At 40.5% G+C, this 15,595-nt stretch overlaps 1 protein-coding gene across 4 annotated transcripts in view; it reads right to left on the bottom strand.

Annotated features, from left to right (window-relative positions):
* Window positions 1-14,651, bottom strand: part of PRDM5 (PR/SET domain 5) — a 60,198-nt gene extending 45,547 nt beyond the window's left edge. For all 4 annotated transcript variants that reach the window (XM_068187968.1, XM_068187967.1, XM_068187969.1 and 1 more), the window contains exons 1-3: window positions 14,430-14,651; window positions 10,136-10,219; window positions 3,194-3,316 (exon numbers count right to left, since the gene is read on the bottom strand). In XM_068187968.1, coding sequence (XP_068044069.1) covers window positions 3,194-3,316; window positions 10,136-10,219; window positions 14,430-14,522 — 300 coding nt within the window. In that variant the 5' untranslated portion in view covers window positions 14,523-14,651. The remainder of the gene's footprint in view (window positions 1-3,193; window positions 3,317-10,135; window positions 10,220-14,429) is intronic.
* Window positions 14,652-15,595: the final 944 nt, after the last annotated feature.

Genomic DNA, 15,595 nt, shown 5'->3' with positions numbered 1-15,595 from the left:
ACAGGATAAAACCACTGGGGGAAATTTCTAATACATCACTGTTTAAGACAACCTTATTCTAAAAGCAAGACAACCTCAAGAAGGGAAGCACATCTCTATTACTGGGTTACCAAAAATAATAATGGAAATACTTTAAAAATTAAAGATTTTGAAAATTTGAAAATAAAAAGAAAAAAATAAAAGTCATGTATCCCAGGCAAAAATAAAGCCTCAAGTACTAGGAGCTGTCAGTGTTTGAGTGCTCTGGGTTACATTTGCATTAGAAAGAAATTAGCTTTGGTGCCAGCCCAATGTAAACTCATTTCTCCTCCAAGGTTAATTTGTTTGGCTTTTCCATCCAAACAAATGCTAATAGCCAGGTATTCAGAGCACTAATTAATCAAGATATACCCACTAGCTGTAGTAGCTCCTCAAGGCAGCATTTTGAGTGAAAGCAATGGAAGCTCTCCAGAAGCCACAAAACAATTTACATCTCTCCCCCCACCAGCAGCACCTGTATGAATCACATTAATCTACGTGCATGCAGGCACAGTAAACAGTCTTTTAAATTATTTTAATAACCCCTCTGCTTCTAAGAACACATCTGCAGCCATTCCACCTGCCCATGTGCTTAGACCATGCTGGCTGTTCCTAACACTCATCTGCAGCAGATCACAATGATCCTTGGGAGAAGATTCCAAGTGCTTGCTCATCATGGTGGCACCACAACCTCCCTTCATGTTATTCCTGGTTTATCATTCAATTATGTTTTTCTCACCTCTGCCTTCACTGTCACCCTTTACACTGTAAGCCACACAGACCTGCTCAGCAAATACAGTTTTCCAGTTCCACCAGCACTTGCTATCTCCTTTTTGGTCCACTTCCATGCAGACTCTTGACCTTTCCATACAGTTACACACCTTCAGAATATCTGCTTTGTAAGAGGGAACACAGGACCACTGACAGCCCATCGAACTTTTGTGCAAAAGCATAAAACACTAATGTCATCATTCCTGAAAGTTCAGGAGGAGGAAGCAGCACAGTCTTGTGTTATCTGAGATAGTGTAGGGCTTTTCCACCCTTCAGAGTCTGAACAGCTGGCTCCATCCCAGCCTTCCTAATCCTTACCCACTTAGTGCCCACAGTGTTACCTGACTACCCTCTGTATCTGATTCCCTGACAGCAAACCAGCTCTTCAGCCTACCTGTTCTGCCAGTTCTCCCTGTCTGCCTCTCTAAACGAGCACAATGCCTCTCCCAGTCTTTCCCTGCAGCTCCAGGATGTCAAGTTTGCCAGAGGTAAAACCAACACAGGCAATGTCTGAGGGCAGAAACTGCAATCCAGGAAATGCATGGAGATGATTTCACACACCCCCACACACAGCCCAGAATTCAGATTATACCACATCTAAAATAAAGCACCTGAACCACACACACACACACAAGATCCAGAAGCCTCAACTCTCTCTTCTGATCTGTTCCTATGGTGCTACATTGCATGGCAAGGCAGAAAACCTCTGAGACACAAATATGAGACTAAACAGAACACAAGGCTAAAGTACTACAGCAATTCTGGCATTTCTCCATACTCCAGTTTTCAGTAATAGCTCCCTATGAAGGCTAGAATATTTTTCTATCTGAAAATTGTGTGTTAGGATAGGCTTTAAGGTCCTAAAAAATCCTTTGAGATAATTTAGCAAGTTTTTATTTGTTTCTATAATTTTCCTTATGAAGAAACCCACTGGTATGCACTGGATATTCCATTAAAACTTCTATTCAGAAGTTCAGGTCATTTACTGGAAAGATAATGAACATTAATTGTTCCCACTACTCTCTCTTGTAAGCCTTACTTTGCCTTTGCTAACAATGACTGTGCACTGATGAGGTGCTAATCACACCTCCTGTATGAGAGCCATTCACATCTGCTACCATAAGGAGGACAACAAATTTGATCAGAAACAAACTTGTTTTCCTAGCACAGAAAAACCGTATTTTTTTTCCAGCCTCAAAAAAAAAAACGATAATTCTTTTGTCAGGGACACACAGACTAATCCTTGGGGAAGAAAGTCATCTCATGATGAAAAAGCAGAACAGTCATTTTAAGAAATGCTGATAAATTATTTTCCTTTTCCCGATTGTTTTCCAATGTTTTGGATTACGTCAGCAAATACCTTAAGTTAGCCTGAAACAACACTTTGTAAATTATACATTTTGAGAAAAATAATTCACAGAGTCATGTAATACTTATGTATGTGGGAGTGGAAATTAATTTACTGTGAAACTGAGCTGCTAAAAAAAAAAAAAAGCAGACAATTTCTTTAATAACCTCCAAAAGAGCAACAGCTGGAACTGCAAAAGTATCCCTGTCTCTGTTGTATCCTGTAAATTCACGGAACACTTCCAAAAATGAGCAATTAAACAGAATAAGACTCTTCAGCTTGAGAGAAGAGCTGTCAAATAAGAGTGAAAGGATATAACAGAATTCCATAAAATCAAACATGGCATAGAAAAATAAAGTAACTCTTCAGTGTTATACCACAACTAGGAAATCAAGTGAAATTAAGGAGTGTCTAGAAGAAAAACAGAAGCATATTTCAATATAATTAAAGGAGTGGAACTCATTACCACATAGTGTTGCAGATGACAACTATAAAAATGAAAAAACAAGCTGGATAAATTCAGATCAACAGCAAAGGCAAGAAAATTATCTTTATTTATTAATTTATCCTCAGGCACTATATGATCATCCTATCAGATAATTAGATTGTTCAATTTTCTGGTTTCTACTTAAATATTTTCAGCACCATGCCTCTTTTCAAGCTTGTCACACTTTCCTAATTAATTATATAATATGTTATCTATATTATATTACTAATTTTATTGAACAATAATGTAAATTCATGCTTTACATACAAGTAAGGCCATACCCAAGTTTGGCATGAAACACACACAGGTCTCTAAATAATTAGTCATTAAACCTTTCAAATAGCATCAGATTCCAAGGACTTTTCTAGTCTTTCATCCTACTGCTCTTATTATTTGTGGTATTACCTTAAGCAGAAGAGTTCTCTTCTAAAAAGAAAGGCAGAAAAATAAAAGTAGTTTGCTTCTTTCCTCAGATCTCGCAATTTTATTACAAGACAGGAAGGCCAAAGAGGAAATCAAATTAGTAAATCAGTAACAGGAAGCAAATGGTAGGAATCCAACCAATCTACCTGGATGGCTGCCAGGTTCTTCTGTTCCTGGGATGGAGCCTCATGGACAAAGCGCAGCCAGTTCGAATGGCGTGGGTTGCTGCCATCCAGGATATAAAGGACCTCGCCCTTGCTCCCACGAACCTGAAACATTCAAAAAAATCCCCGAGAAAAATTTAAATTAAAAAACCAAATATGTCCAGGTTTTGTCCACTCAGTCAAAAAAACACCTTAAAAAAAGCATTGTGCACACAAGATATATCCATCTCCACATCTAGACCTTTTGGCTACCATTACTGGTCCATATAATTAGTACGATTTCTACAATTTTGACAGAATTCCAGCTTACATTGAAAACAGGAAGATAATATAAATAAAAACTTAATATTAGCTAAGTCACTCTTCCCTCTCAAATCACAAAGACAACTGCTGTAAAAATACATCTGTCATTGCCAAAAAAACCCTGTTTGTTTCATTTTAAATAATAGATCACTTGAATCTCCACTGATCCAGACAACAGAGAGCCATGCTAAAAGGTCATACAGCCACACTATTATTCCATGTGATTTATTTATATAATGAATGGATTTTATTTTCCATCTGTCAACAAGAAGTATCCAGGGCAGGTATTTCCTAAGAGCTAGGGAATTTGGCTGTGTAAGATCAAAACTGGATTGTCTTTGTGGCTTTGTATATAAATTGCTCACATTCTTGCTATATTTGTTTCTAATAGAATGCAATATCATATTTCTTCAGTATGACTGCTTCAATTGCCTAAACATTTAGGGTATCATTAAAAAGACAAAAACTGTATTCCATTATAATAATAGCTGGTGACAGCACGTCGTTCTCAGATTAAGCAAAAAAAGAATTACAGCAGTTCTGCAAACAAATAAGGATCATCAAAACTCATTACTGCTCTTCTGAAAGAAAAAGGACCCATCATGAAAAGGTGCCAACATTCAAACTGTAAAAGCTCTTACTTTCCAACACATGAATTAACCACAGTGAAAAGTGTCAAACCTACACATTGAAATGCATCTGGAAACAATATTATCTGACACTAAGCACTAATGGTTTTTCAGAGAGGCCCTGGATGTCCCAGTCTTGAGAGTGTTCAAGGCCAGATGGGATGGGGCCCTCAGCAACCTGATCTGAGTGGCATCCCTGTCCGTGGCAGGGGGGCTGGAACTGGATGGTCTTTAAGGTGCTTTCCAACCCAAACTATTCTGTGATGCTGTAATAATCACCCAGTTCTACAGAGGCTTTGTGCTTTAGCTACCAAAGCACAACTTACAGGAGCCCACCATGTAGATCCTATAAAGGCTTCCATCAGATCTTGAGTTGGAATGAGAAGCAATCCAGGTCCTATTATAAAAACTATACATTACACTATCTAAACTTTCATTGATTTATCTTTATTTGCTTGATCGTTAAAATTTATTATTTATATTTGCTTCAGTGATACACAGTCATCTCAGTTATGCTTTCAGAGTCTTTGCCAATCCACAGAGAGATGCCAAACACAAAGCAGAGCTTAAATACATAAGGAAACTATCGATAAAGGAATATGATAAATCCCTTCAAAACATTCTGTATTTTCCACTGCTTTTTTCACCTCATAAAAAAATAATGCTGCATTGAATATACAGATGTGAGCATGAAGTCAAGAAAAAGTGCAAAAACACTGCACTGCGCAAAGACTAGACCGGTGACACGAACCAGTCCTTCCCTGGTTGCATGAATAGGAAGGTTCCTAAATGAACTGATGGCAGTGGATCCCAAACCTAGCACTTAAAACCAACACCTAAAATGCATACACATATCCACATTATGTACCTCAACTGTGTAACTATCTTCCTGAGAATCAACACAAAAGGTGTCACTGAATGAATTCAGTCAAGTGCCTTCAATGTAAGATGAAACACATGAAGTTGTTGACTGTCACCACACAGGGTGAGGTTCCACCTCAAAGCCAATCAGGACAATTTGACACCATTAACAAGCACCAGAAGAATTCAGGAATAGAAGAGTTCAGGAAAAGATGTGTCCCTCATCAACATATAAGCCCCCCATATGAAACCCTACACAGGCCTAAATAACACCTAAGCTGCTTTCTGGAAACAATTTCCTAAACATTTCTAAATTGAAAAACCTATGTTCATCAACCAATCATGTAGAGAAAAGTACTGGTTTCTGCATTGCTTCTTTTTTGATTAGCTGAAAATATGATCTTTATTGCTGTAGCACAAAACAGCTAGATGCAATACTTCTGCATCCTGAGTTCAGACCATCACAGAGCTCATTGCAGAGTAGAAACTCACATTTTAACATTCTTGAAGATATTTTAAATAACTCCAGTAAAAGAAGCCTGAGGCAGCAACTGCTGATTTGCTTGCTCAGTGAGAAGTCTGGGACAGAGACAGCATGTGACATTTTCCCTCAGCCAAAACACACAGCAAGTTTTCCATGGTAATGAAGCTCCTTCTCGTGCATGACATTACCTGACCCTGCCAGGGACAGAAGGGTACAGGAAGCTCACTCCTAGACTCCTGCAAACATTCTGTGGAGCTTTCAGGAGCAGGGCTGCACTTCCCTTTCTCTGGAATGATACCCAAATCTCCCTAAGCAAACTGTGTGTGATCTTCTACAGTAAGTTCAGGCTGGAATACGAACACCTCAGCCTAGCAGCATGTGTTTTCCAGCATCTTAAATATATTCCATAACTGAAGATGGGAAGTTAACACTCTTAGCTACTTTCAGGAGTAGATCCTTCTCATCACCAAAACCAAAAGATCATTAATGGGCCTGCTCCAAAAGTCATTAAAATTAATACAAAGTCATACATTTAACATAGAAAAAGATGACTAAAACAAGTTTTAACAGAGTTGATTATAACAATATTAATAACTACTCCAGACAACTATCTATCCCATTTGAGAATAATTTACTAAAATTGAAATTCTGCGACTTAGACTTTGCAGCTGAGATAGTGCACCAATTTCTGATTACTGTAAAAGCCCAGATCATTTAAGAAATGAGAAAAACAAAAGCATTTCTGAAAATTAAACAAAGATTCACCCAAAAACATTTAAAAGCAAACAGTTTTCAATGTAAATAGTATTTAAGGAACAATGACTGGGATGGTAGTCTTCATACCAAGATTATATTGTTCACAAAAAATAAAGCCTAGATTTTCAGAATCAGATTTATAGATTTATTAGATTCACCTTGACAGCAAACACAGAATTAATCTAATTAAGATTTATTTTATCATGAATCTGTGAACATAATTTGACTTAATGTCTTGTGTGTTAAGAGCCTTCCTATGCCAGAAGCACATTTAATAGGCAAGATATCAAAGAAAGAAGGAAAAAAAAAAGCCACCAAAACAGCAAGCTTAATGTGCTTGACTTCTTATACCTCAATCCTAAACACCACAGTTCTGATCTGAAGCTGGCTGCAGCCAATAGCAGATTTTCTGTTGCCTTCACTAGTTTTCAGGCAGGCTAATTTAACTGAAAACAACTGTCACAGCAAAAGTGATGCAAGTTAAGCAGTAGAAATGTAAGTTCATTTTATTTTCTTACAAAAATAAACACAAGCATTGGCTTCCATTAAAAGACTGTTTTCTGATCTCTTTGGTTTTAATGTAACAATGAAGAAAACATGATCCTGGCAGATAGACAGAAACCCAACCTGAAATATGTAACATTCAGCATTACATGGTATATTATGTTCCATCCAACCCTGACCAACATTTCTTTATGGTATGTCAGAGTATTTGAAGAAGGACAAAATCTTTCCAGCCCTCCCTGTTTCAACATTTGCCAAAGTCATCACCAGAAGTATATGCCTGCCACAATCCAATAGGAGTGAAATGAACTCCCCCTTCTTGGTTAAGGATAATGAAGAAAAGGAACTGAACACACATAAACTAATTTATATCTTCTCTTCACAAAGGCCTATCTGAGCCTCCAGAGCAAAAATGTCTGTGAACTTTTAATACCTGAAGATTATTTCCTGCTTGCCTTTAAGCACTCGCTTCTCCAGCAAATACACACAATTCAAAGCTGCTATGCCAAGTTTACTAACACACACAAAGAAGTATTTAATCAAGGTGTAAGAACAAAACTCTCAATTCACCACCAGCAACAAGCTGTGTCCTTCACCAGCACAACATTTAGAGAGCTGGGGGATAACATAGAGGTGTTTTCTTAACAGAAAGAAAGAGAAAGCACAAAGCCATTTGGACATTTCCTTGGCTTTTTATCATCACTCTTAACTAAATGGTTACCACAGGTTTGTTTGAGGGGCTTTTTTCCTTTCACACCACTCATAAATAAAACATTTCAGCCTTTACAAAGATAACAGCGAGATCAAGAATACTTCCCACCCGCTGGAATCTTCCACTTTCCAGGAATCTGTTGAATGAGCAAGTATAAACCTTTGATTTCTTCACAACTATGCATGTTACAAACAGAGTAATGGCATTCTGCTATATTTAATTTAAATAGAAACTCTAAAATCTTCAGAATTTTACTGAACAAAATCACTGGGCTCAATAAATGTTCTGGGTGCCACGTTTTCCCTGAGACCAAAAGAAAATACAATGAGTGCAATTCTGCCTCAACGTGATGCCTTAAAGATGCCAACTCACAATGCTGGTCTCAGAGAAAAAGGAATGGCTTGATCAAAACAGACCACATCACAGAGCACTACTCTGCACAACTAGAAATGCATGTGGCAAACTTCCTCACTAAAAAATGATCTCCATAAAATTGAAGCCTGGATCCCAGGCATCACATGCCAAGGAAAGAAATGTTGCACTAATGCCCGTTTTTTTTCTTGACTTACAAAAAGCCTCTACTGCTTGAGACTTCTTTCTGAAGGTGTTCTCTCTGAAAACATTTTTTTTGACTGCCATCAGACTGTGAAGTCAGGCTTTAGTGTGCCTCCCGCCAATAGCCTTCAAATTAATTATTTTTAATATCTTTGGTACAGCTGACTACACACAAACTTGGCCAGTTTCTGTGCATGCTTCCCACAGACTCTGGAATAACCATCTACTTGGGCTGTTCAAATCTTACTTTCTGCATTCCTGGTCTCAATTTTCAACTTCAGACTACTCCCAGCATGATTTAAATTATATTATAAAGCTCACGTTCAGATCAACTTCAGTAAACATGAACAACTTGGGTTAAAACATTCAGGAAGTCATAACATTTGGTATGCAGGAATCTTTTCAAGGCTCTCAAAACTAGGTTACAGTAAGATATTATGAAATGATTTTAAAACAGGTCATAAAAACCTCATTTTCTGATTTGCTGTCAACGGGGTCACATTAGTGTCACCAATAAATAAATGTATGTGCCTTTTCTTTCCTGTCGTGCAGAAACAGATAAATCTATTTAAGTATGAGCAATGAGGAATCTGGAAAATCATAAAGCTTTCCAACAAACCTAAAGGCCTTCTCATTGCTGTAATCCACCCACTGTCTTTTCTGAAAATCTTGTTCTAGCACAAGCATTTTACTGATTTAAAACAACCTGCAGAAACATCAGGGAGAGCCAAGTGAGCCAGGGCACATTAACTGTACTAAGCAAACATCTGTAATAAAAGCACAGTGTATTGCTCTGGTTTCAGCTGGGAACAAAGAGGATGAAACTGAGTATATAACCCAAAAGGGAAAGGGAACAATTGTCCACACCTCTTCTCTGGGAACGGGCATTTGGGGCACACCCCTAGATTAAAATAGACAAAAGAAAGGGAAAGGGAGAAAACAGAGCTTCATAGGCTGGAGTTAGCACTTACCTAGGAATATTTCACCACTCACAATATTTATACTGAGTTTGGGTAAAAAAAGATGGGCTTTTAACATTCAGTCATCATTCTAGTGTATGCTATCTATCTGTAGCTCTGCTAAGGCTGCATCAATACTCTGCTCTCTTCATAAGCTGCTCAGTGATGTTAATGCCAGAGATTTTTCAAATAAACATGTATTTTGTGGTAAATGCACTGACAGTGCTTTAAGCCAGATGTCAAACGTACCATGCAGTAACAGTCCTTCCACCTCTAACCACAGAAAGGTAAAAAAGTAAGAAATGAGTCCTCTCCTCAGTGTAAAAGAGGATTAAATGTGCATTCAATAGAAACTGCTTGGCTGAGGGGAAAAAAAAAGAAAAAAGAAATTCTGCTCAAAAAAACTACAGCCATAAATAAAGCTTACTAAGACAGAAAAGAGGGACCAGAAAGCAGGCATTTTTAACAAGTTGGAAATGTTGTTCCAGCCAGTATTTTTCAGTCAGTGTAATCTCCTCAACTGGTAAATTCAGATTTTACTTCAGGCACACACAGGTACAACAGGAGCTAAGATGGGTTATGTACCTAATTACAAGAACTAGTGCATAAACTGCTGTTCCTGACTAATGCATATAAAAAATAAAAAGTTGCTCACAGCACCAGGCTTCTATTTTGCTGAAAACCTCACACCTACTCATTGCATTAAAAACTGCTAAAATTTTAAAACTTCATTTATATAGTTTGCCAAATCCCAACTCAAGTGTCACACCAGGAAATGTTTCATATTACAGCAGAAGGAAGCCATAAGCTGGTACCTGCTGATGAGCATTAAATCAGTATCTCTGTAATTTACAATCCGCTTCCCCAGTTCAAATTATTTTACTTTTTCTAATTATTTTCACATGTTTTAATGATTTTTCACAGTGTTATTATATTTGTATTTGGCTTGACTTGATGTTTTTTCACACTCCATTAATTAGAAACCATCATTTGCTTTTTCTTTAGTTTTAAAGAAACCAATCCTCTTCCACCCAGGCATAATTTAGAAGTACTAAATCTCACTGGATGATCTCTAAGCCATGAAACAAAACAGAAAGGATTTGTTTCAGTATAACTTGTGAGAACACTTTGTGCGAGGTGCAATGACATCACTTTACTCACTTCCCACATGAGCCTGCAGTCTGTGCCCTCATCCAGTTCCTGCGGCATTCGCTTCTCCCCTGCAAAGGGGCCAAACTTCTCACCCTAAGGAACAATTATGAAAGAAAATGAATCAGTAGGGGGGAAAAAAGAAAAAGGCAAGTCAATCACCAAACTCCAGCAGAGGAGTAATTTTTTAGCCTCAAACAGGAAAGAAGAGTTTTCTTTTATTGCCCTAGTACATGCCAAGACGGTGCACATCCTTGAGGGTTCAACTTGAAGCCCACTCCCATTCTTCTCATACTTTGAAGAATCTCATAAAACCATACCTTCCCTCTGCATGCTTATTTCTCCTTTGGGAAGCAGGATTTTTCTTTGTCTTCAATAGGGCTGAAATTTACAAGTCAAATTTCTTACAAAATTTTCAGGAAGCACCTTACAACAGGCATCCAACTAAAACAAAGAACTTGGCATGCACCAAGTTTACATTAGATTTATTTGCAAGATTATTTGCAACGCTACTTTTTGAAGTGCCACAAATCAAAAGACTGAATAACTGAGGGCTTGATTATACAGAGAGATTTGTTTAAAAATGTAAGGGAGTATGCACGTGCTTATGAATTAATTTGAGCCTTCATAAACAAAATTAAAATGTTCTACCACCTGCTAGTCATAACACCTGCCGTGAAAGCAACCATTGATATGTTCTTCCAAAAGTATGTGGCATCAGGGGTTTTTTCCTGCACAGACGTCACAGGAGCAGTGGGGCAAAGTAATTTCATAGGACTTTCTTCTTCCACAGGCCCAACTCGTACCCATTCGCAAGGACAGGCCCTAACACCTGGAATGTAGGATGCTGTGTTCCTTCAGGCAGCATTCAGATCCAAAAGCACTTACACTTTCAAGCATTAGAGATTTTAAGTGTATATTGAAAAGCAACTTTGGTGTTTCTTTTAGAAACAACAGTATTTTGGTTAAAAAAAAAATATTCATCTTGTCCACTTATCCCTTCCTCCAGGCACATTCCATATTCCCAGCAATAGTCTGCTACGTGCTTTCCTTCTTGCTTAGTTTTTACAGATTGCCTACAGGTAGAGTAAAGAGAAAAAAGTGGAATGGAAAACATCCAGGACTGCTCCTCTTGGAAACAGGAAATCAAAATTTTTTTTTAGAAAAACAAACAACTTGTATTTCAAATTAAAGCTGAAGTGGTAATAAACAAAGGAAAAGGAAATTGACATTGCAGAATAAGGCAACAGAACTGAGGCACAATTTTTTAAATGTGCACAAAGAACATTTCACTACAAGGAAAAGCAAAGCAGAAGGTAAAAACACAAGAACAGCAGAAGTCAGTAACTGGAGGCCAGAGCAGCAAAGGAGCCAGACAGGGCCAATGACAGTAAAAACTGGCACTCTGGGACTTCATATCCTTACTTCTCATTGATTTCCATACCACACTTCATCATTTTGCTGATCAATAATGTCAGAGCTCCTCCCCTGCCAGTTTTTCAAATCCTGGGATTCAATACTCAGGCTGAAACTTCCTCCTTCTCTTACCTCATTGGCAAGGAAGGTGGAAATAGGTAAATACAGCTGTATGTGTACGGCATCTACAGTGTTCATTTCACCCGTCGCTGAAGCACAGGAACAGCCCAGAACAAGAACCACCACACACCATTCCCAGCTCAGTACTCCAAACCAGGAAATCTCTACTGCAATATTCAAGTATTCACGACCTTCTGGAAGCTCAGAACAACAGCAAAAGCAACATGTCCACCTCTGAACACAGAGTAAACATAACATAAGCTGCAGGTGATGCAGATTTCTAAGCACTTTTTATGGCTTCTCACATTTGGGGGGGTAAGCAAAACCTGATGTCTTGGTCCATGGGGATAAGTGCAATTATTTGTTTAGCCTTTCAGACCATTTTCTTCATATATATATATACACACAGACATACATATATACATATTATTTCTGGTTAATAAACATGCTGTTATATGCCAACAGACATTGATCAAAAACACACTCAAGACTTCAACTTCCCCTCTGCTCAATAAAAGCAAGGCATACAACACAGTCTGAAGGCAGAGAAATTATTCAGTATATAAAAGCACATTTTTCCAGCGCCGAAAAAGCTATTTTCAAGTGTTGCTTTCAAAAAAGCAGCAGTGACTAATCTTCCAGTTGCAGAAAAACACTGGGAAATGCAATGGCTCTCTTATGATTACACCGAGAGCCTCAGGATGTGAGTGCTCTGCAGCCTGAGGCCAGCTCACGGAAAACAGAAGGTACAAGGGAAAGGGAATCACAGCTTTGTTAAGGCAACAAAACAATAAGTTTGCACCTTTTATGATTACAAACAAAATCTTGAAAGCTCCGGACGCCTGAAGGTGCACAAGCAGATGGAAGCCAGCAGCAGCTCAGAATGTATAATTACCAAAACTTTGCTAATACCAGAATTTTCAGAGGCCTCCACAACGCTTGGAGAGCTGGTACTGCAATTTCTGATTATAAGATCATCCAAATTTTTTTTTTTTTTTTTTTTTTTTACTTTCAGTTCAGACAACTGCAATTGTGTGACAGCAACAGAGAGAAAACAGTGCGGTATTTCCTACTCTGCAACTTAGGTCTTACTTCACAATAAAGTGTCACATTCAACACCTCCTCCCAATCCCCAAACTCCATGGAAATTATTTAACAGCTATAAGCTACTCTTTATCACAGCCACAAAGTGTGGTACTTCTGCCTCATTACTAGATAGTGGAACAAGTTAAGAGCACTTCAGGTGTGAATTGTCTTCCCATGGAAAAGAGTAACATGGAGTCTGGCTGTGTCCAGTGTACCACCTGTGTTATTTACACACCCACCCTTCTCCCAACAGAGAACATGGGACTTAGGTCCCCAACAAACTTCAGGAGTGTGTTTTAATAAACCACAGAGCAACTCAAGAGTTGGTTCCTCTGCCTGTTCTTCTGACCAGGGCTTTGCACACCACAGCTGTCTGTGCTACCAGCACAGAGGACTCAGTGCCAAAGGACAGGTCTGTAACAAACACTGTCACCAGACACTCCTAATACAAACAGATCCTACTGCAGCTGCCTCTGCCTTTGCCTTCTGCAGTCCACATGAAGTACACAGCACACTTCCAACACTTTTTCTAGGTGCTTGCACAGCTCTGACCTCACACACTTTGCCTGTATGAAGTCCCCAAGTAAGGTGGAATAATTCAGGCAGGAAAACGCTGTTTGTCTCAGCATGCAGCTCTAATGGCTCTATTGTCAACAGTGTAAAGGACGGAAGCTCAGACCCCCAGGTCTGAATTGGGAATGCTGATTCCCATGAGTTTCACTCTGTTTCAGAGTCCAGAGATTAACAAATGCTAACAGTGTACAACCTTCCTTGCTGTGTGAACCCAAAAAGTTTTGAAATGCAACTTCAGAACCTCAGCAGAAAAGTTTTGAAGAATTAAAGCAAAAGAAACAAAATTGTTCCGGTCCCCTTAACACTCAGGGACACCTTAAAAATGTGAGATCTCCACCCCATCGAGTCTCATTCCTGTTGATGAAACCAGTGAAAAATTAGAAAAAAAAAATCAGAGCCAAAACGAGGACAAAGATGGAAGGCAAAACATACAAAACACAGAAAAGTGTATACTAATGATGGGTTCATAGTTTTGGTATGCCTCTATGCGTCCTAACAAGCCACCTGGACAGTCTCAGCTGCAATGTCACATGATCACGATGCTTTCAGTTACGAAGTGTGAAGAGGCATCACCTGGTTGGAGTACGGGACTCGGTTCAGCTGAATGACACCGTTCACGGGCCCGGCTTTATTACGCCGAAAAAAGGAATGAAACCACGGTCCCGCCGAGCCCGGAGAGCCGTGAGGGAGGCGACGGGAGCCCGAGAGCTCCGGGCTCCCCCTGCCCTCAGAGCGCGGACCCTCAGGGAGGCGGTCCCGCCCAGGGGAGCTCTGCCCTCAAAACTGTGCCAGACACACAAACCAAATTAAAAAAAAAAAAAAAAAAAAAAATCACAAAACGGGGAAAATAAAATTCCTCAGAGCAAACCCTCCGCCGGCCCCCGCGCCCCTTCCCGCCTGAGGCGGCGGCGCCCCGGGAGGCTCCTTGTACCGGCAGGGGGGAGCGGGCGGGCGGCGCCTCCCGTGAACAGATGGAGCCCGGGCGGGCACAGCGCGGCTCAGGCGAACTTGGAGCGGGGCAGAGGGGCGGGAGAGCCGCCCAGCTCCCCGGTGATACGTGGCAGCCGCTCCCCGCCGGGCCGGGCCAGGCCGTTCCCCCGCCATCACCCACCTTCTTCACTCTGCGGGCCGTGTAGAGCCCCATCCCGTCCTGCACCCGGGACGACTTCAGGGCGAACCTATCCGGCACGTACATGCCCAGCATTTTTGCACCGAACTCGGGGCCCGCTGCCTGCTACCGGGGAGAAGGAAGAGGCTTACGGGGGTACTCCCATCCCACCGGGAGCGGCGAGCCGGAGTCCGGGGGAGGGGGCAGGAAGAGGGGCTGGATGCGTGGGCTCTCCCGGCTCCTGAGGGGAGGGGCCAGCGCGCGCGGCGGGGCGGGGCGGGGCGGGGCGGCCGCAGGGGGCGCGCGCGCCCGGGGGGGCAGCGGCGGGAACGGCGCCGGGGAGGGACGGCGGCGTCGTGAGGGGACGGCGGCGTCGTGAGGGGACGGCGGCGACCCGCTCGGGTTTGTCCCCCGCTCGGGTTTGTCCCCCCTCTTCTGTCGTGTTCTACCAATGCGTGAAGGCAGCTTCGCTTCGAAACCAAGTAATCCTTCGCTTTCGGATGTTGGTGTTGAGGGAGCGCGGATCTAAAGACAGAAAGTGGGCATCCTTGCGAACACGAAAACGTGACGCTTTTTGTCTAAAAAAATAAACAAACATTCTGTATATTCTTACGACATAGCCAGCAAAGGCACGGTTTTCTGACTAAAACTACACACAATGTAGTCGAACAGGGAGAAGTTCGACTTCAACACGTTGCTAACAGCACACCAGTACTCTTCCACAATACATTATAAATATACATTTTATATATGCACAATATACATTGACCTTCTAGAAAGCTGAATAGCTTTCTTGGGGATTTTTGGGATTTTCATTGACGCCATACTCACTGTTGCTCCCTAAACTGAAGTGGTGGTGTAGCTAGAAAAGGGATTTGTTATTATATCTGCTTAAGGAATTAAAAATAAGTATGAAAGCATGTGAGGCAAGCAGAAGGAAAAGGAAGAAAAGGGAAAAAAAACCCTATTTACAGACATATTGTAAAATTGTGGTGCTAATGATAATAATTAAACCACTGGAGCGTAACAACCTCTTTTCTCTCTACCTCTTTCTGTGTTAACAGATGTATAGACAGTAGAAGTTAAATATTAGAAGCTTGTCGTATTCCAGCAAAGTATTAGAAAAGTTCTGTGTTGGTGTCATTTGGAAGAAGTGAAACAAATGTCCT

This window comes from Anomalospiza imberbis, chromosome 4, assembly GCF_031753505.1.
Source record: "Anomalospiza imberbis isolate Cuckoo-Finch-1a 21T00152 chromosome 4, ASM3175350v1, whole genome shotgun sequence".
In the NCBI taxonomy this organism is placed as follows: Eukaryota; Metazoa; Chordata; class Aves; order Passeriformes; family Viduidae; genus Anomalospiza; species Anomalospiza imberbis.
Note: the sequence above shows the minus strand (reverse complement) of the source record. Positions and strands in the feature narration are given on the sequence as shown.